This window comes from Amblyomma maculatum, chromosome 6 (genome assembly GCF_055883805.1).
Source record: "Amblyomma maculatum isolate TAMU_Amacu chromosome 6, ASM5588380v1, whole genome shotgun sequence".
Lineage (NCBI taxonomy): Eukaryota > Metazoa > Arthropoda > Arachnida > Ixodida > Ixodidae > Amblyomma > Amblyomma maculatum.
Window position 1 is genome coordinate 68,013,387 of NC_139349.1, and position 25,840 is coordinate 68,039,226.

Here is a 25,840-nt window from a genome sequence, read left to right on the forward strand (position 1 = left end):
AAGTATTGTTCCTTTCGCAACACCGAAGAGCTTTTAGCTTCTGTCACTAGATGATGCCACAGTGTTTTTGCATTTTGTGACTGAAGCAGTAGTCATGGTCGACTAAAAGTTTCACGAATGAGGTGAATGCCACTGTGCCCTAAAAGATTTGAGTGTGAAAACTCAAATGGGCGCTAATTACTGCATCGCAGGTGAGCATTTTATTAGTTTTCAGTCCATCACTTTAGCTGGCGTGTAAACTCTATCACACTCACTGATCTTGAAATAAAAATAATAAAGAGTGGTAAATAAAAATGGGTACATCCACCGACTGAAAAATTCTCGGTAAAAATCTTGTACAAAAAATCTAATCAAACCACTGCTGGATCGACCACATTAGACGACAAGTTTTGGAATAAAAATACTGCGTGCTTAAAAATCAGTTTGATGTCCATACCCTTAAAAGGAGTATGGACATCAAATTTTAGTGGTGGGTTCTCTCTATATAATGATGCTCATCAATATTAAAAAACATGAACAGCCATGTGGATTGTGCAAAAAAGCGGTAATTAATATAAGTAAAATTTTTTTCTTTCATGCACTTTCTGTTCCGCTTTCAGTTGCTGAACGATGGCTGTGACACTGCAGACAAGTTTTTAGCCATGTGTAGCACATAAAAACTGCAGCATGGTCGCCCCTTTGTTCATTTTCATTAACACCACCCCTTGCCAATGCTGTCCAAGAGCTGGAATCACAAAAAAAATGGATAAGCAGCAATTATACGACAAATTTTTAACGCGGTAGCGTTAAGGAGCTCGTGTCGCAGAAAAGCCGGTGTCGTCGGCGTCGTTGGCAGTGAGCGATAAATCCCGGCATGCACTTCATAAAAAAAAGCCACGAGTTCGATGCTTGAATGCGGTACAAAAGCGCTTCTAGTGAATGCGGTGTTGCCTTAGAAACGTGCTGTAGAACGTTATAGTGCGGTGTATATCGGTAATTATGAGCATGTTACAGAAGTCGCAGTTACACGAGTAGCGAAGTACGTTTCCGCTACATTTCTTCTGCGCTCTGCGCACATGCAAAGCCATCTTGCGGCAAACACAGAAGAACCCCTCCTCGCAATGTGCGGCGCTGCCCCGACACGTGGCGCGCCACTCGCCCCTGACGTTTCGCCGTGCACCCTCACGGGTTGTAAAATCAAGCGTCTTTCCTTTCTTTAGATCACTATCTTCGCTCACCCGCTTCTCCCCTTCCGGCCGCGCGGGTACCGGTGCGAGGATGCCCCAATACCCTTGCGTTTAATAAGTTTTCTCGACGAGGTGCAATAACGCTATCGGGTTCCACTCTTGAAGGCGAAGCTTAAGCGTCCTCCAAATTTTTTTCATGACTCACATGACCTCAACTCATCTGTAACATCACGGCTGTGATTTGATGATTAAAGCCAAAACTGCATGAGAAAACAAAATTCGATTGGGAGTTATTAAGCTGGTGCAGGTTAATTACGCGTCATGACTAGTGTATTGCACTGTCTTGCGCACTAAAAGCAAAGAAACAAACAAACAGACAAACACGTATCCGAAATTTTGTGCGTCCACTATTTTGAAGTCGTCTTCAGATACTTCAATTTGAATGTATGCTACTTTGCTCCAACAGAAGAACTAGATTTTGCAAATGAACTCGCAAACATGCACGTTGGCATCATATCAGGGCATGTTACAAGATCACAAATCAGGGTACAAAACCATTTAGTGCAAATTTCCTTTAAAACAAACCAATTTCTCGAGCCTTTGCTTAAAATTCCGCCCAATCCAAGTCGGACTGATAGACAAAAAGAATTCTCTGCCTTCTATTGTGACTGGTTTGCCAAACATCCGGTACCATTCCAACATTAAGTTAGATGTAGGTCTTGCACCTGGACGTACTCGATGCAATGCAATAAAGCACAGCACAGAATCTTTCTGAAGTGAAAGAATCGACTAGCGTGGTTGTTAGACAACTCAGATCTGCCTCGGGGTAGACTTGGATGATGAAACAAGAGATACCAAACAGTAAAATGTTAGATTAAAACTCAAGTGGCTCTCAAAGCAACACAGCAACTGACACAAACATATTGGCAGATCTGGATGATAACTTCCTGGCCAAACACGCGGCTAAGGGTGATGAAGTTACAAAGTTGTCCTCGGTGTCCGTTTAACAATTAGGGATTGAATCGGCCGAATTCATCCCAAGGGGGATTCCTATGCGTGCATAACTAACCAGTTCAATTTGCTCCTGTGCCACGTTTGGCAGCTGCAGCATGTGCTGCACCACAACTGGGTCCAGCACGTCGTGGGTGGTAGGTGCCACCTGGGGCATCTCCATGAGCCTGTCAAATTCGGGGTATGGCGTGCCCATGCGCATCCACTTGTGCTGCACCACCTGCCGAATGGACCACCGTTTCTCGGGGTCCACCACCAGCATCTGCCGTATCAGCTGCTCGCACTCTGTATGCAAGAGGCAACACAATACAGTTAATAAGATTAACTAGACACACAGACACACACACATATACTCAAGTCTGTGTCCAGTTTGCACGGCAGACATCTGAAACACCCTTCCACAAACAAGTGCTTCCACATGTAGTCCAGGTCACCTAGTTCGGATACTTCGCCTCAAGCCCAAAAAATGAGCTGTCAAACACCGTTATTTTGCAGAAGTGAGGTGCCGAAATTTAGGTTTAATTGTCTAATTTCAACTTTTTCTGCAGCTATAGGCATTTCTATGGACAATGGTACTACACGCACAAAAATATATATAACAATTCTGTCTGATGCCATTGTAGACAGTTAAAAACTTGGCGACTGCTCTGTAGTGCTTAAAATGAGACTGTTTGGTGCGAGGAATCCAATTCACTACAGACGGTGCGCTAAGTGACAGGTGTATTCATAGTGGCGTGTTGGCTAAGTACACCTAGCAATGGAGCCGGCAGCACCAGCTGTTCGCCATGCATTCGTTCGCAATCGTCCCATTATGGGTTCCTTTTCAACGTGGTGCTTGCATCACAATAAAAGCAGCACCTGCTGCCAATTTCCTGTGACACAAACTTCGTGACATGTCGAGCAACAATTTTTCTTTAATATTGAGTCACTGTTCAAACATTAAAAAAAAAAAAAAATACGTGCCAAAGACTATTCTCTTGCCTCCAGCCTGGCATGCAACAAGACCAAGAGCGCACTATTTGATCAAACTTTACATCAAAAAGCCACTTGCTATTCCAGTCTTGCATATTTACATTAAAAATTTTTACTATAACTGTTCTGGAACCATTCTGCAGATATATTTATGCCGTGATTCAGCAAATCCTGAAATAAGTCTGAATTTGAGAGCTTGTACGTTGTCACGTTTTTCCAAGTTCCATCCTCACGTCCAAGTGCTCAGAAATAAATAAATAAAATGATATTTCAAGCAATTGATGTGTTGTCATGAACTGAGAAGTATGAATTGGAAAGTTTCCTCTGTTATGACCCGACATTTTCTGAACACCTCATTTCAGTTCTCACTGTAATCAAGGCTCGTGATCCAAAAAAGGTTTTTGCGGTAGCATAGCAAATTGCAGAAAACTCTCACCAAACCCATGTGGGTTTGTAGGGAGCCCATTTGGGTCAGGGATATTCAGGCGGAAAAGTACTGAGCGCCAATTGATTGGTAAAAAAATGCAAAAGGTGCTTTAACCCTGCTGTGAAGGCCTTGTTCACAACGAAGAAATGGAACGAAGGAATTCCTTGATTTTTTCATTATGACAGCGGGGCCAAAATAAGTAAGCACAGATAACGGTTAAACCTAGTTTATACGCACTGACACTCACCTGTTGTCATGAAGTATGGAACCCGAAATTTGCCTGAGAGCACGCTTGTCCGCAGACTTTGTAGTGTTTTGCCATCAAAAGGAAGGGCACCGCAGACAAGAACATACAGGACCACTCCCATGCTCTGCAGACGAGAAAGCCAGAAAAAGCAGTTAAGCGCTGAAGGCACTAGCTGAGACAATAACCATACGACAAGGACACACGCATAACTGGCATTTCATAGTGCAATTACAACATGGTGCCACGTCCTGGTGCTGTAACACCACAAAAAATTATTTTGCCTCAGAGAAGCCAAAAACCACAGTGATTTAGGAAGTGTGGCACTTGTTTAATGCATGCAAACTGTTTAGACTGCATACACACAAGTAAAATTATAAATGATGTCATGTAGTAACGTTTCAGCATTCACAGAAGCCCCTAATGAATATTGAACAATGCAGTTCATGCTAAAGAGAAATAAAAAAAATCTCATTATGCATGTATAGTCCTCTTTCCTTAAGCGGCAAATCCGGTGTTTTTTCGGCCTCCCCATTATTTTGCTGGTTACTTGCACCAAGTTTTCCAGCAGTTTAGTTTTTTTGTTACAGCACAAATTAATTTCAATATCTATCATCTCATGGCATCAGTTGAGGAGATTTCTGCAGAAAACCATGGGTGCATGATGTCATTGGATGCACGGCCGTCTTTATCTATGCTGCAGGGCAACAGTTTGAGCTTTGTTCATATCAGATAAACAGTGACTAAAGCTGTAACTTACAGTCGCCAGTTCAGATGATAAATGTTCGCACAATTGGTTTTGTGGCCATATCCGGGATGCCATAGACTGGTCTGTCGTGACTTCCAAGGCTGCTCTAAACCTACTTTCAGTTTCTGTTTTCTGGTTTTTGCACAATTTTTTTTTTCTTTTATAACAGAAAAAGGAGACTCTAAGGAATGTGATGCGATTATAAACTCAAAGTCATAAAAGAAAACCACTGGAATTGGCCTTTAAAGGACTATAGGCACCAAATTTTGGTGGCAATTTTCTTCCTGTTAACGATGCGCAAGTCATTCCTGCATATCGATCCGTACGCAGTTTTCGCTTACGACCACTAAATAATTTATAACTGAATATTCTTTTCTCACCAGTTTCGGTTTAAATCTCTGAGGGATGGCTGTGACGCCACAATCATGTCTTGATGCGCAGTATGAAAAAAAAAAAAGCGATGCAATCGCTTACTGTTCACATTTAGTGATTCCTGTTCTTGAGAGAGGCTGGCTTTATCATTATAGTGAATTCAAGCCACACAGCAATGACTAGCTGTATTTTCATCCCTCGCGTGACCTAGATTTGACTGTGATATCATAGCCATCGCTTGGCTGTTGAATCCAAAACAGGTCAGAAAAGACATTCGATTATAAATTATTCAGCAGTCGCAGGCGAATGTGACGTAATGACCCGTGTACAGTAATGTCCTATGCATCATTACAAATGATAAAACACGAACCCAAAAATTAAGTGTCCATAGTCCTTTAAACCAGTGAAGCAACTCCAAATGCACTCAGTTGAATCAGCCCACTGAGCTATTGCCAGCTGGACTGGTCTCCCTTGATGCCGTTCCTGTGAGAACTGGTCCCAGTAGTATGCAGAAACACATTGGGACCACTGTGTGCATCAAAGCAAGCAGCAGTACAGCTGCTTGCTCACAAGGACTTACTCTGCATGAAAAACTAGGTGACATTTTTTTCCCTCTGAAATTTTTCCCTCTCCATTGTGAAATCTACAAGTGGGTCATTAATTCTCAGACGCACTTTTGGTCATGAATTAAAATCATGGCATTTGAATTCATCATAGCGGGAGTATATGCACTCCTGTTTTGATGAAATTGTTTAGTACTCCCTACTCTACAAGTGTTGGTGTGTTGAAAGAAAACATAGATCAGAGCTTATCTAGCCATACACATAGAAACCAAGAAAAAAGGAAGAAGGTGGTACAATAAGATGGTACTTATGCTGGAGTACAGAAGATGTAAAAGAAGGCGTCGCAAAACAGATCACAGTTTTGGTGTATTGGCCTCATCAAAATATGGCTGTCACATTCATTTTATATATATTTCTTTTCTGGTACGTTGAATTCCCTTTTTCTATTTTAATATTCTTTCCATTGAAAATTGTATTAAGCCCATTATACTTCGAGCACGGGCCAGAACACTTATATTTATCAGTATTTTTTTTTGTGGTCCGTCATAGCATTAGCTCATGCTAATGTAAAGAGCTGCTAAATTTAGAGAGTGCCACAGAGAATGTGATGTCCTGGAGAAAAAAACAGGTGTTAAGGAACAACATTCAGTTCTGGTCAAAAGAAGCTTATTGCTTCTAAAAGTGTAAACTAGTCTATGACAGACTCACCCAGATGTCAGCCTTAGGGCCGTCATATTGTTTGCCCTCAAAGAGCTCCGGAGCAGCATAGGGTGGGCTGCCACACCATGTGGACAGCTTCTTGCCCGGCTCAAAGTGATTGCTGAAGCCAAAGTCTGCAGTGAACACGCAAGTGAGAACATGCTGCCACATCAGAAACTTCTCTCCTGTATTTTCATTTATTTATGTCTGAATTCATACAGAAACAACAGCTTGTTTTAAAGAAAAGGATCATTCCATGCTTTTACATTTCGTTGACAACCACTAAAGTTCATTTTCACCAGTGCATACAGCCACAGTCAAATTAAGTTCATGAAATGCAATAGTACCAGCAAAATAACAAAGGCTTAACTGCATCTCAGTCTTTGCCCACAGTCTGCAATTATTGGATGTGCACGCAGCCTAATCATCAGTGTGACAACTGAACGGTGCTACAATGCTACGTCTCAAGAAATGCACCCTGGATTCAAAAAATTTCTTCTCAAGAATAACGCTCTATAAATTTCTGACAACAGGTGCAGGCACAAAAATTCACACCAAAAAACTTGGACCAAGATGCCTTTTTGCTATACCTGCAGCTATATATGATGATGCATAATGGTTTGAGAAAAGAAACTTCAAAGCACGCCCTGGCAATGTGATATTAGAAGGACGGCTTTCGGTATAGAGTTTGCAAGTTAAACTTCCAAAGCAAAAGCAGTCGGTCGTCATACAATGTGCTCACCTGCTATCTTGATATTCATATCACTGTCAAGCAGGAGGTTCTCAGCCTTCAGGTCTCTGTGTACCACGTGCCTCTCGTGGCAGTAATGGACAGCACTCACAATTTGCTTGAACTTTCGCCTGGCCATGTCCTCGGGCATGGGGCCAGTGGCAACTAAGTAATCTGCAAAGGCAGCCACAACAAAGCTCAACACCACCATCAAAATCATACCGTTCCCTGAACACTGCTATAACAGCTAAGTTTTCTTTATTTTTTTCAGTTGAAAACATTGCAGTCACCACATTTTCTTGACGTTTCTTTGCCAGAACCACTGGCAAATTTCGTCAATAAAGTATTTAGACATGGCACTCGACTCATTAGCTAAAAAAAGTAGGCCACTGTCTGCGAACGGCTTCTAGTGGCAATGCGTAATATTACACAACGAAGTAACACATCAGCATTTGTTTCTAAAAACCAGAAACTGCTAGCAAAAAGTAAAAACTGTAAACATGTAGAGCTAACAAAGAAAGCTAGCACTTTACTGGTTAAGCTGCGAGACTCTACAATTCTATCCTTGCCTGACACAAAAAGTCTATATAAGTACTTTTTTTTTGGACAGAATTAGCAAGTAATGTAATCAGATGGGGTATGTAGAGAAATATATCGCGTCTGGCCCCAATAACCCCACAAAACACTTCAGCGCAAATAAGGGTTCAAGAGAGAAGTATTTTGACATATGTCTCTATTGAGTTGCACTATTGCACCCACCAGCACATATCAATGAAACACTTGCAATATTACAAAGCTGCTACTGCAAACACTTTGAACGTGCACAAAAGCCTTAAAAGTTGCTGGTGAACCTGCATTGATTTGCGTTAATTGCAAAAACACTTAGCATACTTAATCAGCAAGTGCTAGGAGGTTGATACAGAAATGTGTGTACTCTTTTACACAATGACTGCACAGGGCACCACAGAATATTAATGATGCCAGCGAGAACTCACCAAATATTTCACCCTTGTCTGCATACTCTGTGACTAAATAGATCATTTTCTCTGTTTCCATAACCTGCAATACACAAAATGTGGTATAATTACATAAAGCAGTGAGGTTTCTCTGCCAAATGATCACGTGAAAGCTGTCTCTAACAGCCTTGTTATTGCTAAACATCTTTGAGCAAAAGGTTCAGCGTTTAGAATAAGCTTCACTCTTTGTTTCTATCCGTACATTATGATGAGGTAGCAAAGCACGAAAAGGCATAGACTTGACAAGGGGTAAAATAGTGCTGTTTGTCCTGTCGGCACGTCTTCCTGCACTACATCATGCTCACCAAATGAAGACCCGACTATCCCCGAAAATCACCTCTGTTTAACCTAGTCACCAAACAAATCCAGGGAAAAATGAGCCACTGATAGAAAGGCAAGGAAATTTTTGTTTTATCAACAGGCAATACTAATTAAACATAGAGATAGTTGACTAGAAAGGAGCTAATTAATACTATGATGTAATCAATTAATACTTTCTATTGATTCAAAAGAAACATCCTCTATGTTTTCCTTTGTGAGAGTGGCTTACGTCTCTCTTTAATCTAAGAAATGCAGCTGTGACAAAAGGAATGCAAGTTATTTACACTGTTTCTAATTAAGCCATGAATGCTTAATTCTCAACGCACCAAGAATGGCACTCAACTTACCTGGTATAGCCTAATGATATGGGGATGATGTAGAAGCTTCATGATCTGGACCTCTCTGAATATCTTCTTTAGGTTCTCCTCATCAAGGTGTGTTTTATCTATAATCTTTATGGCCACCTGTAACGACAAAGCAAAAAGCAGAAGCATATTGAGAGACGAAAACAAAAGGAGGCGCAGAAAGATATCCTTTCCTTGCACCGTCACCATATTTAATTCGACCCCCAATCCCACGGTAATCACGACAAATTCTTACCATGCAGTGATGGGTCTTTAATACATGCATGACCCGAGAGCTCCACACGCAGAAAACGTATACTCAGTGAATTTCATCAACCACTTTCTTGAATTGTTTTCATTTACTTAATTAACTCTTTCCCTTTGATGCGAACAAAGAAGCCAAGACAAACTCGTAAATCACGAGAGACAGTCTTCCGTATGGGAGGCCAATGCAGGCCCTGCCGTGTTCCAAAACATCACCCTTATCAATTAAGAAAGGCGAGAAATAATTAAAGTGCTGCAGCCTGTCAGGTTGTCGGTACACAGCGCTGCGCACGTCACTTGACGACGCGAAGCTGTGCGAGCCCGTGCTGCCGCCTCGTCGATCGCGAGAAGACGAGAAGACGCGCGCGCGCGCACCCTTGGGATGTAGTTAACAAGCATAGAAAACTGGGCGAGTTGGAGAAAACTGGGCGAGAGAAAACTATATTCTAGTTCACTATAGCCCGCACCAATCGGGCGCGCACACTGACGGAAGCGCGTTATCACCATCAGCGCCAGGCCGCGGCGGCCACAATAATATAACAATAAGAAGTTGGAAAACACGGCAAAGCGGGTGACGAGGGTTCATTGCCTGAGCACTTGGCACAAATGCGTGACGCTGCTTCGAGGGGGCACAGCGGCGGCTGCTAGATTAGCAAACAGCAGCTGAGATTTTTTCTTCTTCTTGTTCTTCTTCTTCTTCTTTTTTTTTTTTTTTTTTTTTTTTTTTTTTTTATTGAAGAACCGGAAGGAGCGTTTGAAAGATATGCGTCAGGATTTCCCTACTCGATCGCATATTCGCGGAGTTCTCATCTGGTCACCAAACGCTGTGTACGTATTGACCGCGAAACCACGATAAAAAGAAAGAAGTATCAGAATGCATGTGAGCAAAGAACCAGCCTCCGACGTGCGTCTATACCATGCAGCGTCCTTTAATTCCGTCGAACCGAAGAACGGAAAGGCGGGCAGGCACCCTTGTATTACGTGCATGCAGCGGCGAGGAGTTATCACGTTACAAGCAGCTAGAACACATACGCAGAGCTTTTGCGTTTTTTGGTTCAATTGGCGTGTCAGATTACTCTATATTCCTTTATCATCAGTAAAGCGCGCTTTATCTTTCTTGTTGTTGTTTTTACAGTACTAATTATTTTCTTTGCGCGGCCTTGAAGATTACACAGACTGGCTGATTCTTCAATTTAATTAAATGTTGTTTCTTCAAGGTCGTTCGAAGCTGAAACCAGCATAAAGTCCCCCCAAAAGCGCACAAAATAATGCCCAACGCCTCTAAGTTAATTTTTCACTCCACTGACTCCTCGCGTGTTTTAAATTTTAAAGCACGCGAGGTTTTCGTGATAACGCACGCCTGTCCTGTGCTTCGAATCATATGATAAGTTGGACACAGTTTAGGAAGGTGAGGTTGAGAGAGAGTTTCCAGTGAGGGGCCTTCAGCAAACGCGTGTCACGCCCTCTACGGCAAGAAATGTTACTAAATAAAATATAGGGCAATTAATTTGACTGATGCAAAAGAAATGTGAAAGCACAGGCCTCCGCGAATTACCCCAGTTTACATGGACCAGACTCCGAGGGTCGAATTGAGTGGACTTACCCTACGGGATTCACATGAACCAGACCTGATAGGCGTAAAGATGTTTGCAGTTTAGGAAGGTGAGGTTGAGGGAGGGTTTCCGGTGAGGGGCCTTCAGCAAACGCGTGTCACGCCCTCTACGGCAAGAAATATTACTAAATAAAATATAGGGCAATTAATTTGACTGATGCAAAAGAAATGTGAAAACACAAACCTCCGCGAATTAGCCCAATTTGCATGGACCAGACTCCGAGGGTCGAGTTGAGTGGACTTACCCTACGAGGTTTACATGAACCGGACCTGATAGGCGTAAAGATGAGCGGCGCTTACGACGGCGCCTCGCGTTGAGACGAACCAGCAGATGGCTTCCGATTTCGATTTATGTGCTCTTAGATAATGCCACATGCCCACGAGGGGGATCGCCACAGATGAATCCAACATAAATGGGTATTATGCTGTTTGATTTGAGATTATAAAATATATATACACTAATACATATAAATATTTCTTCTCTAGCGCATCCCTCGCGTTTTCCGTATTGTTCTCCTATTCCGCTGTTCCCAGACTCGACCACGTTTGCATGTTTACGGGTGGCAGGTGACTAAAGGCTTCAGACCCACGCAGTTCCTAACGCTCCCGCATTAAAAAAAAAAAAAAAAAAAAAAGGAAAGGAACCACTACCGAGGCGTACGTTTGAGACAAGGACGTTGATTAACCTGCCATCAAAGTACCAGCGAAATAGCGAAAAGGTGCACACACATCCGAAACTGTTCGTATTGACTTTAAAAAAAAAAAAAAAAAAAAAAAAAAAAGATACTGTACACAATCGCTAACTTTCATAATTCGTACCCCGGCCACCACTGAAAACCACGCTTTATTTGTTTGAAACGCACACAAGTTAATAAAATAGGTCACAACTTTCCCAATTTAAAACTTCAGTTAGATCGGCTGCTAATAATAAAGAGCGCCAAGAGTCGCAGCGCGCTTCTGTCCGCCGTATTAATACATCGTGTCCAGCAGAGTGCAGCGTATGCAACTCTGGTCCTTAAATGAGAAGAGCTTCGACAATTAAAGTTAACGAGGTAGAACTCTATTAACGCGGCAGTACACACACTGTTGAGGCCACATCCGCACAGCTTCCCGAAAAAGCGTCCCGGGGACGAAATTAGACGCTCGCGGCAGTCGCTAGCATCGCCGCCGCTTTTCGCGCGGACAAAAAAGCGCACCGGCCCCCGCAATTCACCGGGACGCCCGCGGCTATATCGTCCTTTCCGATTTCGCTCTCCGGGCTTCAGCCGCAGAGCGGAATCGGAGTCCTTCGCGGAACTTAATATGAAACGCGCCTATACATAGGCGCGCTCTCTAAAAGGAGTGACGGCGAACTTTTTTTCGGGAAGTCAGCGCGCTGGATGGAGGATGCGACCGCAGCGAGTTCGAGAGGGATTCCGCCGCCCCTTATTCCCTGTTCTCGAGCCGCAATTCGTCCGAATTAACCCGGGGGCAGCCAGTGGAGAGCCCAATCAAACGCGAAGGCAGCTGGCGGGCCGCGCCGCGAAGGTCGGCAGTGGGGAAAGGTCGACCCGCCGAAGCCCGCCGGGATTCGGGAGCAAGAAGCCCCGAGCGGGCACTCCCCGGAGGAACTAGACACGGGCTTCGAAGGGCGACACTGCACGCCCGGGGCTTCAAACTTCCACTATACGACCTTCGGACGCGACGGCGGTACACAAGGTTTGGCGTACGTGGTGAGAACAGCGCGGCTATACACTCTTCCCCAGAAAAAATTTACATGCTCCGAAACTGACGCGCAGGGAAGCTGATTCACCCGCTTCTTTCGCTGACTCCTGACGGAATCGACACTTCCTGGCTCGCCTGTCGGCGAACGACCAATGAGCGGTGCCGACATTTCATTTGTCACGTGCAGCCATTCCGAGAAACGACGCGCGCGATAAATGAGATGGCCACGCAAGCTGAAGACCCGACTGTGCGGGCCGCAAAATTTTGAGAATTTGAGTGAGGAGTATAGTAGAAGTATGCCGAAGGGCTTCCGGGCGGTGAGGACTGAAACATAACGGGAAGAACGACCCAGGGACAGGGAAGTTCCGCGTCTGCAATATCGAGGAAGCGTACGACATGAGCGCGGCCGGTATGCAGAGAGCTTTCGCCTCTTCACTGGCTGCTTTGAATTATCACTCACCATATACAGTAGCCTTTTCACGAGAATGCGATTTCCTTTCTTGCGGTTATCCGTAGGTGATCAGTCCAACTTATAGTATACGTTTTCAGTCTTTGTCCACAATGAAAATACATTCAATACTGCCTTTAGCTCATGGCAGTCGTAGGTGATCATGTGCCATTAAAAACACAACGCAGTACAGAGTTCAAGTCAAAATTTAACTCTGTTCAATGCTCGGCACACGAATAATGAGCGCGGAATATGCTTTTGTTGCGGGCGGAATCCGCTGCTGAGAACTCTACAGTACGCCCTTTATTGTGACAAAGGCGCAGACTATGCATAAGGTTTTCACAATCACTGCGTTAAACTTCACGAGATTTACGTAACTAAACCCCCCAATAGAGAAAAACGCGACAAAACTGGGGCAGGGTCGACTCCCCCATCAATTAGGAAGCTCCATCAGCCCGACAGCAGAATCTTCAATCCTTCATGGAGCGCGGTAATCAAGAAGAAGAAGAATATTTCTTCTTCGTGTCGGGCCGCCGCCACAAACCCTGGCCAATTCCCCCTATTTTTTATTTTGTTTTTTCATATTTACATTTCCTTCTCTATTCCCTAGCATTTACTTCTATTTATTTTTGCGATGTAGTTATACATCTCAAAATCCAATATCTCTGCACCCGAATTCTTGGCCGATCCCCCTGTGTGGGTATGTGCCATCAAATTAGATGAGAATTCCCCCTCGTGAGTACGTGCAATTTACCAAGGAAGAATAAGAACATCAACGCTCCACCGTGAGCGTCCGCGGCACGCGCGCGAGCTCGTGGCACGCTCAGTAACGACCTGCCCGCCCGCAGCGAACGGATCGCGGTCGCAACCATGGAAGAGGCCAATGAGAGCACGCCGACGGACGAGAAACACGACGAAGGAAGCAAGAAACACGTAAGCGCCACTGCGGTAACGCACAGCCGCCGGCGAGTCAGTCGACGTCACGCTGTCCGGAGCGGGACGCACCGTGCCCGTTCGTTCTGTCGCATTGCACATAGGGGTGAAGGGCGCTGCCATATTGAAGATTGGCCTGTGCTCGTAGCACAGGGAGGGGCTGAGAATTCTCTCTCCCAAGCCCGCTCCACGGCATACTCCAACCTGTTTCTCAGAGGGTCGAGAGATGGTCCGGGAAATCCACAGCAGGAGTCCGAAAATCGTTCGAAAAAAAAAAAAAAAAGGGGGGGGGGGGGGGGAGACATTTCGCGAGCGATGGGCTTCTCCTCAAGAGCCGCGGGATCATGCGCATGTCTTCCGGCCTCTACTGTTCGTTGTGTTTCTATCTGTATAGTTCCATAACGAATCGCGCAGTCGGTCCGTCCGATGATAGAAAAACAAGGCTGCTCCGCACCGCGCAGAAGCGACACAGCCGGGCCGGCAGGAGCAGCGGAGTCCCCGAGATGTCCGCGGAGAACATTGCGTCTACGACAGACAAGAGTGGCTCCGAGGATGTCACCGCGACGGCCAACAGGGACTCGAGACGCACTGCCGACGACAGCAGGAGAAACAAGCGTTCCAAACGTAAGAAGCATACGCACGCGTTGCCGCAGTTAACGGAAATTGTTATGCATAAAGCAACACGTCAGGCTCGCTGACTTTCTCTCCGGGATTTTGCGCGACAACGGAGGAGCATGCATCCTAACACGTTCAGCGGCAGATGCAATACAAAGCGCAATGACTTGCACTTTAGCAGTGAGCGCACTGACAAGCATTGCTTTTGCTCTGACAACCTCAGTCGCGTGCTAATTGCAAATTGTGGCGTTGAAGGCTCCGAAGCGTCTGGAGTGTCTCGATGGAAGTGGAGGCGTGGAGGCGCGGAAATGGAGGCCCCCTAGAACCGACGCCCGAGAGGTGCCATCGTGGAGAGGTCTGTGTCCTTTTAGACCGCCTAGGTTCTTTAACGTGCGCTGACATAACACGGCAGGCGTTTAACCCGAGCGGCTAGTGCATGTGCCACAGCAGTGTGCTGAGTGGACGTAGTGCACCCGCAGTTCCACATCACGCGCGCAGTAAGCGTTTTCAAAATAGACAACCTCTGCGCAAGCGTTGCCAGCATATCAGGGGAGGCGCTGGTCTTGCTAACATCAAGTCCTATTTAACAGCAAAGCTGTCGCTGTGCTGTCAAGGGTGTGAGCAGAAGGAGCAGCCCAAGTAGCTCAGGGGAGGGAAAGGTGCGAGCCTGGAGTTGTCGCCAGGTCGTCTGCTGTTTTGTCAGGGACGTGTGTGCCGGGGGGTATAAAGTAGACGTTTTTCACGGTGGTGTATAGCGTGCCACGATATATGTTGCGATAGTGTATAGCGTGCAGCGGTATGTGTGTGCGCGTCGCGATATGTGATCAGCCGGTCTATCGCGCTGTCCGGGGCTCCGTTAGGGGCTCAGTTGATGCACGCTCGATCAGCGGAATGGGCCAGTACCCACACTATTTAGATAATGCGAGGTGGCTGCGGGTTGAAGGTGAGAATTTTACAGGCGGCAGCATGTATCTATACGTCCGCGATCGGAACTTTAAATGGAGATTTTGGAATCGCTCAGGATAAGGGTGGCAGTGGAAGATGATATTACTGGTGCGATGGCTGCTTCTTTGCCTTCTGTCGAGGTGTTGCCCTGGTCGAGCGCGATGTCGTGTCGTGTGTTGTAGGTTGTTGGAGAGTATGCAATTTTTTTCGCTCCAAGCTTATCATATGTGACCTGTATAGTTGCGCCCTGTACACAGACTTTAGCTGTACACAAATTTGTTTTCGGTGTAAACGAAGCATCCACGGTCGGTTCCGTGTCCGAAGCCTCGCGGTATGTCGTCTTTTCGCCCCTCTCCCGCTTCCTTCGCGACGGCAATGTGCACTCTCCGCTTACGCTGCTATGCCGACGCAGGTCGCCGCAAGCAGTCCCGCAACAGCATCTCGGCCGTTGGGGGCGCTACACACGAGCCAAGTGAGGGCGTGGGCACAAGTCACTCGGCGTCCCAGCCCGCCACGCAGTTCACCTCGGCAGTGTCCTCGCCCATCTTGGCGGGCAACGAGAAGACGCCGAGCAGCGGCGAGACGATATCACTAACGTCGGCGCCGCCGTTGCCGCAGGTGGCATCGCCCAACCTGCCCTTGGCGCTTACTCCTGGCGACGATTCGCCGTCCAGGAAGACGGGCCCTTCGGCCAGCGCCCTGCTCAGTCCCTTCAACGCGGGCATGCTTAGTGCGGGAAGCAGTAAGCAGACGCAGAGCGGTTGCTACGATACGATGTCGCCAATGTCGGCGGTGTCGGCGCCATCGCTGCCGCAGACGGCATCGCCGAACCCACCGCTGACGCTGACTGCCGGCGACGATTCCCCGTCCAGGAAGACAGGCCCTTCGGCCAGCGCCCTGCTCAGCCCCTTCAACGCGGGCATGCTTAGTGCGGGGAGCAGTAAGCAGACTCAGAGCGGTTGCTACGAGATGACGTCACCGATGTCGACGGCGTCGGCACAGCCGTTACCGCAGCTGACATCCTCCGACCCGGCCCAGATGCTGACTCCAGGCGACGGCTCCCCGTCCAGGAAGGCACGCCCTTCGGCCAGCGCCCTGCTCAGTCCCTTCAAAGAGGGCATGATAAGCCCACAGGTGCGTCAGCTCTCGAATAGGATCGGGGTTCATCCACTCGCAACTGGGCCCGGGTGATGTAAAGCCTTCCATTGCGATTACACTCCATATCGATGAGGGCAGAGTCTACCATGCTTACAGAGAACTCCAATAAACGAATCTACGCTTGCTTTTTTCTTCGTCAATGCCTAAAGATAACGCCCCCATTGACTCCCTCTATTGTCGGGATCTGCCACTTCAGTGGACAGATGGAATAAAGAAATGAATCGTTAGATTATCCCAGGTCCTGGACCGCGCTCCGCTGTACGCAGACGGCGTTCAGCCTGATGTATACTCGAACGGCTAATATGGAAACTCCTTAAAACTGGCTGTGGCCATCAGGTTTTGATTTCCCGACAGCGCTTGACGGCTTCGCGCATGGCGCTTCCACAAAGCTGACAGATGCAGCGGACAAGCGACGGGGCTTGGACTGTGCCCATCGGTTGACACTAGCGAATGGGGTCGAGTTGGTGTTGGAACCAGTCCGCCCGCCCGCTTCTCAAGTTGCATTCGAGCATTAGGCGTCTGTTCGGATTAAATGTCTGACTGTTGGTTCAACCTGCTCTGCTGTTGTAGGATACGTGAAAACTAACAAGACCGAATCGCCCTCGTGTAGTACATAATCTGTGTTCACACCTGCGAGTCGCATGACGTCGCGCGACCGATTTCGCTCGTTCTTTACGGTCTCTGGGCATTATAGAAAACCAGGAAATGACCACAACGAGTCGGCTTAAACCTACCATGCGATCTCCGCGACTCACCACTTGTGACAACTCACGGGTGCCTTACTTTTTCAACCGATAGTACAGCAGTCTGATGTCCTTCGCAAGCAAGCCGTCAGGTTAGGAAACACGCAAATTCGAAATATTCTGAAGTTCGAAGCTCTAGTGAGGCACGGGGAAACTGCTAGAGGCACCCCGAAACCGGGACATTCCAGTTTCCATTTCAGCGGGCAAAGAAACGGGTCGTTACTCGCAGTGAGCTGTGCCCTCAATGCCATATGCTATATAGAAGGAAACATAAGAAAAATAAAGCCGCAGCAGACACAGGACGGAGGCTGGAGACAACACAGGGCGGAGACAACACCGCCCTGTGTTGTCTCTAGCCTCCGTCCTGTGTCTGCTGCGGTTTTATTTGACTTATGTCTCACCAACTGGCCTACACATCTACCCTGCTATGCTATATAGACTTCCTGCATGAAAGGCCCTATAACATCCCAAAGGATGCTCTATTGCATCGCGCTCAACCATCGAGTCCACACAAAGCGTACTCCGTACACTCACAGAGCCCAGTGTTCTGCGATCGAAACACGGTGACAAACACTCCAGTTGCAAAATTTGTGACAACGAAACTTTCCCTTAGCTCGGCTGACTCCCAACAAACATGCCGTTAGATCAGGTAAGTTGGCCATTTACCGAGTGACAACTCGTGTGCGGTCACGCCAGCGCTAAAGCTACAGCACATCGAATTTGAGGAGCTTTCTTTTTCCCTCGAATCCGGCTAACTATACGGTGCGTGACCTGGTGAAAAGCGAGCGAAGGGCCAAAACGACGAGTGGAACGGCGTATATCCACATAGCAAACGATAATACGTACAGGTGGGGAAAAAAAAGGGACTTCACAAGCGCCATGCCGTTCATAGATTACTACGCACAAAACGAGCTCAGCTGGGGCTCCACGTTATGCGTTCTGTAAACGCTTTAAATTTTAGATACGCAAAACGGGAACAGTACGCGCGGCGCAGGTACCTGCGCCGGCAGCCACCCAAAGGGGCAAGAGCCCGCCCGTTGTGAGGACATCTGACCATCCCCATGTCCCGGACGGGGCCGTCGGATCCAAACAGCCGCAGCCTAGCAAGCAGAGGCGTGTGTCGGACGAAAGCACCCTGCCCATCGTGGTGATGACGCTGCTCGCTTGCACGCTCATCATCGTCGTGATCATCATCAAGGTGCGCAATCTCGCAGCGCTGTGCACAGCGAGTGCACCGACCACTGATTTGCACGGCTTTCTGCTTGTATGCGACGGAATACGGCAACGCCCGGTCACTGCGTCAAGGCCGTCCAGCTCAAATAGCAATAAATTTTCGACAGCCAAGAGAGAAAGTGCTCAGAATTATATGTGCCATATACCATGGAACCCGATGCCTATACACTCTGCACAGGTGGCACTGTCTCGGGAGCCGTCAACCCCATGGCATACGCGTAGCTGCTATATGGCGAAGGCTATCATTATATGATATTAACTAGCACCACAATCTCAATGCAGGTGATGCCCAACAAGCCGAACACTGAGCCCAAGTCGTTCCAGCTGTGCGGCACGCCCGCGTGCGTAGAGGTCGCCCGCCGTCTGACAGCCGCTCTGAACCAGAGCATCAGCGCCTGCAGCGACTTTTACAGACACGTCTGCGGCCGATGGAACGATCCGAAGGTGACGGGCAGGACCATCCTATAAACCGCAATAAGATGCTTCAGTAACGGCGCAAACATAGCCGGAAGCTAGCAAATGTCACCGTGTTGAGTAGAACTATAGATACTTCTCTCCGCCACTTAGCCGGGCGATGTCTGGAGAGCCTCCAGGCTCGTGCAGCAGTGGCGCTCGAGCGACACGCTCGCGTCTGTGTCGGTGGTTTGTGTGGCATCACGAGAACATACACGTCACGGCCGAATATGCAGAAGCTATAACCTAGGCAGCCCTTTAGATATTGCAACCGAACCCACTGGGACACTTGGGTCTCGAGTCATGCCCGTGCCACAAGGGCACTGTAAAGGCACTTGAAAGACACCTCTCCAAAAAGAGTTTCATCCGCAGACACACGACTGAGTTCAATCGCCTTTCCAGGAGCGTTCTTTTCCGAAAGCGGAGATCGCCGATCTATTCTACGGCTGGGAAGGCGTAACCTCCAACCCAGTGGGCACCAGTATTTATCTTTTAGTAAACTTAATGAAGCAAAAGTGCATTTTGTGTCACGTTTACACACTATATAGAAAAACTATGATTCGCATAAGGTTAACTAGGAGCAATAATGCACTTTTTCTACAGCACTCTAGTAAGCAGTTGGAAGATATCACGTGATGACGCTAACCGCCGATGCGGATGCGCGCCATCTTTGAATTAACGTTTGTGAACATACTGTAGCTAAATTTATTATAAACTACGTGTATTGCATGTATATGTTGCGATACGTCGGTTTAATCTGAGTGGTTTTGTTTTAAGATCTACGTTTTCGATAGCGTCCTCGATAGGAAACGCTAACAGGAAATCGCCAGCGCCGTGTGTCTGTTATGCAACTCCTTTTGGTTGGTTGGTTGGTTGGTTGGTTCATAGGAAGGGAAAGGCGCAGTATCTGTCACACTTGCTCTGTGGACACCTGAACCGCGCCGTAAGGGAAGGGATGAAGGTGGGAGTGAAAGTGGATAGAGAGAAAGGAGAGCCGTAGTGGAGGGCTACGGAGTAATTTCGACCACCTGGGGATCTTTAACGTGCGCTGACATCGCACAGCACACGGACGCCTCTTCGTTTCGCCTCCTTTTGAATACAAGTCTTTCAACTCGCTAAAAGACCGCTTAGGTGAAAGAGTTTTTGCTTGCTCGTGTGACACGGCTATCAGACATATTAGTCCTATAGGGATTCCGGCTGACGGTCAGGGGAATAATTGGGGGTGTAGCCTAAAACCTTCTTCCTCGTCATTATTGGCGGGTGCGAATAAAAGTTATCTCTCTCTCTCTCTCTCTCTTGTAGGTCATGCAGGCAGGTTCTTCGTATACGTCTGTTTCGGATGGTCTTTCACGTAACCTGGATGGTTACGGCTGTAATCTAAATATGTACGACTTCAAACCAATGTGAGAACCGAAGTGCACATTTGGCTTAACCCCGCTTAATCACCTGTCATTTATTCTTCTTGACACTTCACTGTTAGCCATCGCAAAATGTCTGCATAATTCAGTTTCCCGACAAAGAAAAAAAACGGCTCAAAGAACGATATGACTGGAACTGTGGCCGCACTCTCGAATCAAGTGGATTTGCCATAAATCGTCCGAGAAAATCGAATTTTTGCGTCTATTTGGAAGACGCGAGGCAACAATTGGGCGCGCTAGTTGGTTTAACATTTTGGCCGAGGTTGCACGCTACTCTATAGGACGGCAAGACAAACGAGGTACACATGACAAACGCACATTGACAACTACGACAACGGGTAGATATAAAAAACAATCCAAGCACATGCTGTGTTCAAAGAGTTCACGTAAATTCATTGCCGCCGGCAGTGTAACACCCGTATACGCACCTGCGCTTCTTTATTGGTTTTATTTTCTCACTTGATTTAACCTGACCGACGGTGTGCTTACGCACTTCTCGCGAACAAGACCAACAGGAAGAGGAGATAACAAAAGCTTTTAGATATGAAAAGCCGGAGAAGATAAGTGCGTAAGCACACCGTCGGTCAGGTTAAATCAAGTGAGGAAATAAAACCAATAAAACCAATAAAGAAGCGCAGGTGCGTGTACGGGTGTGACACTGCCGGCGGCAATGAGTTTGCGAGAACACTTTGAACGCAGCATGCGCTTGGATTGTTTTTAAACGTAACCCTTGTCTGAATAAACCGTAGTTGTAGAGCGCGCTTTCCCGAGTACCTCGTTTGTTTTGTCGTTATATAGTGGTAGAGCGCAAGTTCCATCAAAATTGAGACACGCGCAGTGAAAGCTTACACGCGGTCCCCTTTGTTTTGTCGTTCTAGTGTCCTAGTTCTAGTAGTTCTAGTTGTCGCGGTCCCCTGAGCCTTTTGACTTGTTGCGTCTCGCGTTTTGCGTCACTGTGTCAAAGGTGGACCACCTTTCGGAATACCATGGCTTGTCGTTCTGCACCACTTGTGTGCGCTGCGCACCGAACGAAATGCGGCATTCAGATGTCTAGACCGCTTGCTAGAATTCCCGCTGCGCTCCATCCCGTTCGAGTGCCTGTACGCCCACGAAAGGCGTTCAAGCGCGGTTTGCTGAATGTTTCGGCTGTAGAATGCACTGGGAGGTCTTCCCGCCTTCGTGGGTTGTTCTTCTCTGACAGAAAGCCGGAAACCATGCGTCTCTAGTAGGCGCGCCGTGAACCAACAAGCGAAAGAAACCTAAAGGACAGGAGAGAGAGAGAGGGGAGAGAGAACGCCATTCCACTACCATAACACTACGTATTAATTCAGCCCAGCAAAGTCAACCAAGTGTAATTAGCGTATTACAAATTACGAGGTACACGATGAGCCTTCCTTAGTGCGGGTTTGGGGTTGGGTTGTGGGGTTTAACGTCTCAAAGCGACTCAGGCTATGAGAGACGCCGTAGTGGAAGACTCCGGAATTTCGACCACCTGGGGTTCTTTAACGTGCACTGACATCGCACAGCACACGGGCGCCTTGCTTTTCGCCTCCATCGAAAAGCGGCCGCCGAGGCCGGGATTCGACCCCGCGTCATTGGGAACAGTAGTCGAGCGCCGTAACCACTGCGCCACCCCGGCGGGACCCTTCTTCCTTAGTGCGTACTTTCCATTCTTCATATGAGATTTCATGTGCTGTTGCGCGTTCACTTAAATGTTGAAATTTGCTTCAAAACTGCGGACAAAGAAACATCTGCCACAACCGTTTTATGTGTCAGCACGAAAATTAACTGCTCCTGTCCCCCGCGGCGACCGCTGGAGCGCAGTCGGCATGGAGGGGTCTACAGAGCAGCTTCTCATCCGACGTCGGCACGACGCTGACCACCGCGGGCTCAGCTGGGAACGCCGGAGGTCCGCAGAGCGCGGTAAAGAAGGCGGCCCTGCTCTACCGCTCGTGCGAAGAAGTCGCCCAGGGCGCGGACGAGCTGGAGCGCTTCCGTCCCATGCTCAGGGACATGGGCGTCCATTGGCCGAACCGCAACCCGAGCCCAGACGTGCTGCGGACGCTGCTCAGACTGATCGACCAGGCTAACCTACACATCCTCGTCAGCATCAAGGTCGGTGTTCCACGTCCACGCGGTGGTCTATCAAGCATCTTTCAAAATGCTTATGGGCCACGAAACCTTTCCGTAACGCTATGAGAGGGCGCCATATACTTTTGGCGGCTGACGCGCAGTGGCATCGTCCGAGGAGACTGACGTCACGTGGTCAACAAGGAGGCCCTCTATGGATTTGACAGAAAAAATCCGACGTTCAGTGTAAATTTGTCGGGCACTTGGTGCGCGTTGGTTGACGTGCTGCGGCAGAAGTGCATTTTCCGAGGAGCATGGCGATGTCGTGGCCGACAAGGATCCCTCATAGCTGATTTGACAGCAGATGTTCAACATTTAATGTAATTATGCACATTCGGGTACTGTAATTTGCATGCGCAGGACCATGTCGAGCACTTGCTGCGTGTCGTCACGCAATTTCGGCAGAGTTGAAAGGTGTACAAAAGGCCCCCTTCCCTGCCAAGTCGACATAGCGAGTTCACAGATTCGCGAGTGCGATTGCAGTGATATGAGGAGCGAATCCACAAGATTTAACGAATGAAAATCGTGCAATCCCAGCAACAGTGAAATGAAAGGCAACGAAAGTTGTAGGGTGCTCATGTATACGATTAGCGGGAGCGCCAGTGCGACTGTCTTCTGAGCAATGATGAAAGCGGGCGGCAGCTGACGTTGGCTTCACTTGCGGGCAACAAATTAGGACGTTTGAATGCACACACGGTCGCCAACGACACTTCAGGTTACAAAGATTTAAATCGTTTTAAGCCTCACGTCCGCTCCAGTGGTCATTCCTACATGGTTAACATATTTCTCTAGTGTTTTCTGCAGTTCCCTCATAGGCGCCAATTCCATCTGAAAACTAAACGCTATAGCGCATCAGCTAATAGGGCAATCGCGATGCATATCAAACGTATAGATGTGAATAGCAGAATAGCGTGGTGACGCACATAAGTACACGGCAGTTTGGCTGCTACAGTGCGTAAAGCACACAAAGCATGCAAATGTGGGTGCTGCCAGCGTTTCAGTGGCCCTGCACTGACGAAGGCGAACACGTGAAAGTGCAGGCCGCCGCTACTCTCTTCCACCCCGTGATGGAAAACTGCGGCATGACTGCGAGGGCGCAAAGGCTGTCACGGGAGGGCCCTGCCCAGAGACGTGGCTCACGCATAGGGATGGTAGTCTCGTCTCAGGAATGATGTTTTATATATTTGTTTTTTGTTGATTGAAGGAGAACTTGAGGGCTCATGGCGAAAAATCGTGATGTGGCCATGGCCGTCCCATAGATCGAGCGGTCGTGCGCGTAGTAATGACTTGAAGACTGTGCTATCAGCGGAATGCCAGCGATCATGGAGGCGATTAATTCGCTCGCATTCCGGTCCTATCGACCATCGATTGGTGCGAATTGTTTTTGGGTAGCATAGTATTGTTACGTATATGCCTTCTGCCCCGTATCAGTATGTTCAAATGCCTGAAAGTAAGACACTCATTCAAAAATTAGCGATTACAATTCGCACGATACTTGGTTGACGTGAAAACGGATTGCCGGTACATAGCGCCTAAAGTGGTCATCAAGCTTGCATGAGGAAAGTATGAAAGCCTCACCGTTCCTATTGCCGCAGTTAGAACTGCGACTCTCCAGGCACATGGGACTATCAATTGATCACAAGTTTTTCGGCAGATGTTCGTGTCCGGTGAGAAGCAGCAAGTTACTGCTCTCGAGCTGCGCGCCGTGTCCCGCTACGTGTCCGAGGCCAAGCACCGATACGAGCAAAACGAGGCGTCCAACAAGGCCAAGGACTACTTCCAGGCCTTCTACGACGGCTTCGCCTCCAGTGGAAACCCGGGCATCGACTTCAACGAGTTCCGGCAGCTGGAGAAGGAAGGGGTCAACGCGTTCGCGCCGTTCGTGGAGGTGCAACGCCACGGCGACGACTACGACCACATGCTAAAAGACAGCGCGCTACGACGGATCGAGCTAGGCGACCTCGCCAACTTCACGCCGGACATCAGTAACTCGAAGCAGCGCTGGAAGACGCAGCTGCGCGAGTGAGTGAGCTGCCCATCTCGCCACTGCCGCTTGCAACCTTTGTGATCGCTGCATTCTTACAGTGGTAGTATTTGTTTTACATTCTTCTGGAGTATGTGGCTTGGTACTAGACTTAACTGCACACAGATTAAGGCACAAAAGTCCTTGCAGGTGCCACAAGTCTCTACGCATCGCTTAATGTACAACCGAACTTAGTTTTCCCCATTCGCGTGCGGGCAGCTGGCTGCATGGACTGTCTTACTTTATTCTGGATTGGAAAAGTCAACACGCGAGCTCCCTGGCCATGCGGCGAAGGAGGAGGCAGCGTGCGCGAGCGCGTATCTATAAGTAAAGGTCCCTAAGGGTGACAGAAAGGATTCTAAGGGAAGACGAACGTAGCAGGGACTGAAGAAAGTTAGGTGGGCGGATGAGAAGAAACGTTTCCTGGGATCAAATGTCTGCATCTAACACGTGACAGGGTCAATAGGAGTTATATGGGAGAGGCCTTCGCCCTGTAGTGGGTATAGCCAGACTGATGATTATGATGATGGTGAAGTAAAGGTGCGGTACCACATAGTCGGCGCTAAATAAATCGCAGTTACGCCACAGTAAGTCAGTTCTTTGACTTGATGTGATACCCGCCCGCGCAGGCAGTTGAGGCTCGCATCTCCAGCGGATGCGGTGTTCATGGCAGCCGGCCGGGCGACGGACATGCTACGGGCGCTCAACGGCCTGATCAAGAATCGCACAGAGCAGGACGCCGAGCTGTTTGTCGGCTGGCTGGCCCTGCAAGAGATTGCGCTGGTGGTCAGCAAGAAAATGGCCAGAGCTGCCCAGAACACGAGCAGCTGGATGGCCACCGCGCACCTGAACCCGGAGCACCGCTGCTTGAAGATCGCCGAGGCGCTCCTCGGATGGGTTGTGTTCGCGCCTTTCGCAGTTGCCGTGGCCACCGAGGCCATCCGCCAGGACATCAAGGTGCGCACACCACGCTCTCGCTGCTGTGCTAGTCCGTTCATTTCTAGCTTTACAGTGCCCATTGTTCCGCAATTTCTCGCGTACTGCGCGCGTTCGCCTTTCTTAACCGCGTGCAAATTAAGAACGAAGCGGTAAATGCTCCCAAAAGGAGACAGTCCAAACGGTGGAGTCGACCTGTTTTCGTGTAGTCGCGCTCAACCCCACAGCACCGGTCACGGTGTAATGATGGACACACTGACAAATCAGCCTTTTTAGCCGCAAGGAAACCGAACTGATGGACTCGTTGCGACAAAAATGCAAAAAGCCAACAACCCTAAAATTCACAATAACGTAAGGGAAGATGTAACGGACTGCACTGGGACAGCAAAATGAAGGAAGATAACAAAACGGGAGGTATATTATAAGGAGACAAGCGCCTTTCGACGACTATACTTCCAACCCTGCTCTGCTTCTGTGATCTGTCCTGATGTAACAGCCAAAATATCTTAGTTTGTCCATCCTGGCTGCACGGACTGTCGTACTTTATTGAGGCCGTCAACAGCAGGTCCGCAGCGGCTCCACACGCACGCATGAGCTTTTGTACAGGGTCGC

At 48.1% G+C, this 25,840-nt stretch overlaps 1 protein-coding gene across 3 annotated transcripts in view; it reads right to left on the reverse strand.

Annotated features, from left to right (window-relative positions):
* Sik3 (Salt-inducible kinase 3) overlaps window positions 1–25,840 on the reverse strand; it is a 108,848-nt gene that overhangs the window by 26,598 nt on the left and 56,410 nt on the right. For 2 of the 3 annotated variants that reach the window (XM_084606875.1, XM_084606874.1), the window contains exons 2-7: window positions 8,617–8,733; window positions 7,928–7,991; window positions 6,945–7,106; window positions 6,212–6,336; window positions 3,824–3,947; window positions 2,236–2,462 (exon numbers count right to left, since the gene is read on the reverse strand). In XM_084606875.1, coding sequence (XP_084463001.1) covers window positions 2,236–2,462; window positions 3,824–3,947; window positions 6,212–6,336; window positions 6,945–7,106; window positions 7,928–7,991; window positions 8,617–8,733 — 819 coding nt within the window. Of the gene's footprint in view, window positions 1–2,235; window positions 2,463–3,823; window positions 3,948–6,211; window positions 6,337–6,944; window positions 7,107–7,927; window positions 7,992–8,616; window positions 8,734–8,869; window positions 9,273–25,840 lie in introns of those variants that run through there. The other variant, XM_084606876.1, reaches the window with a different exon arrangement.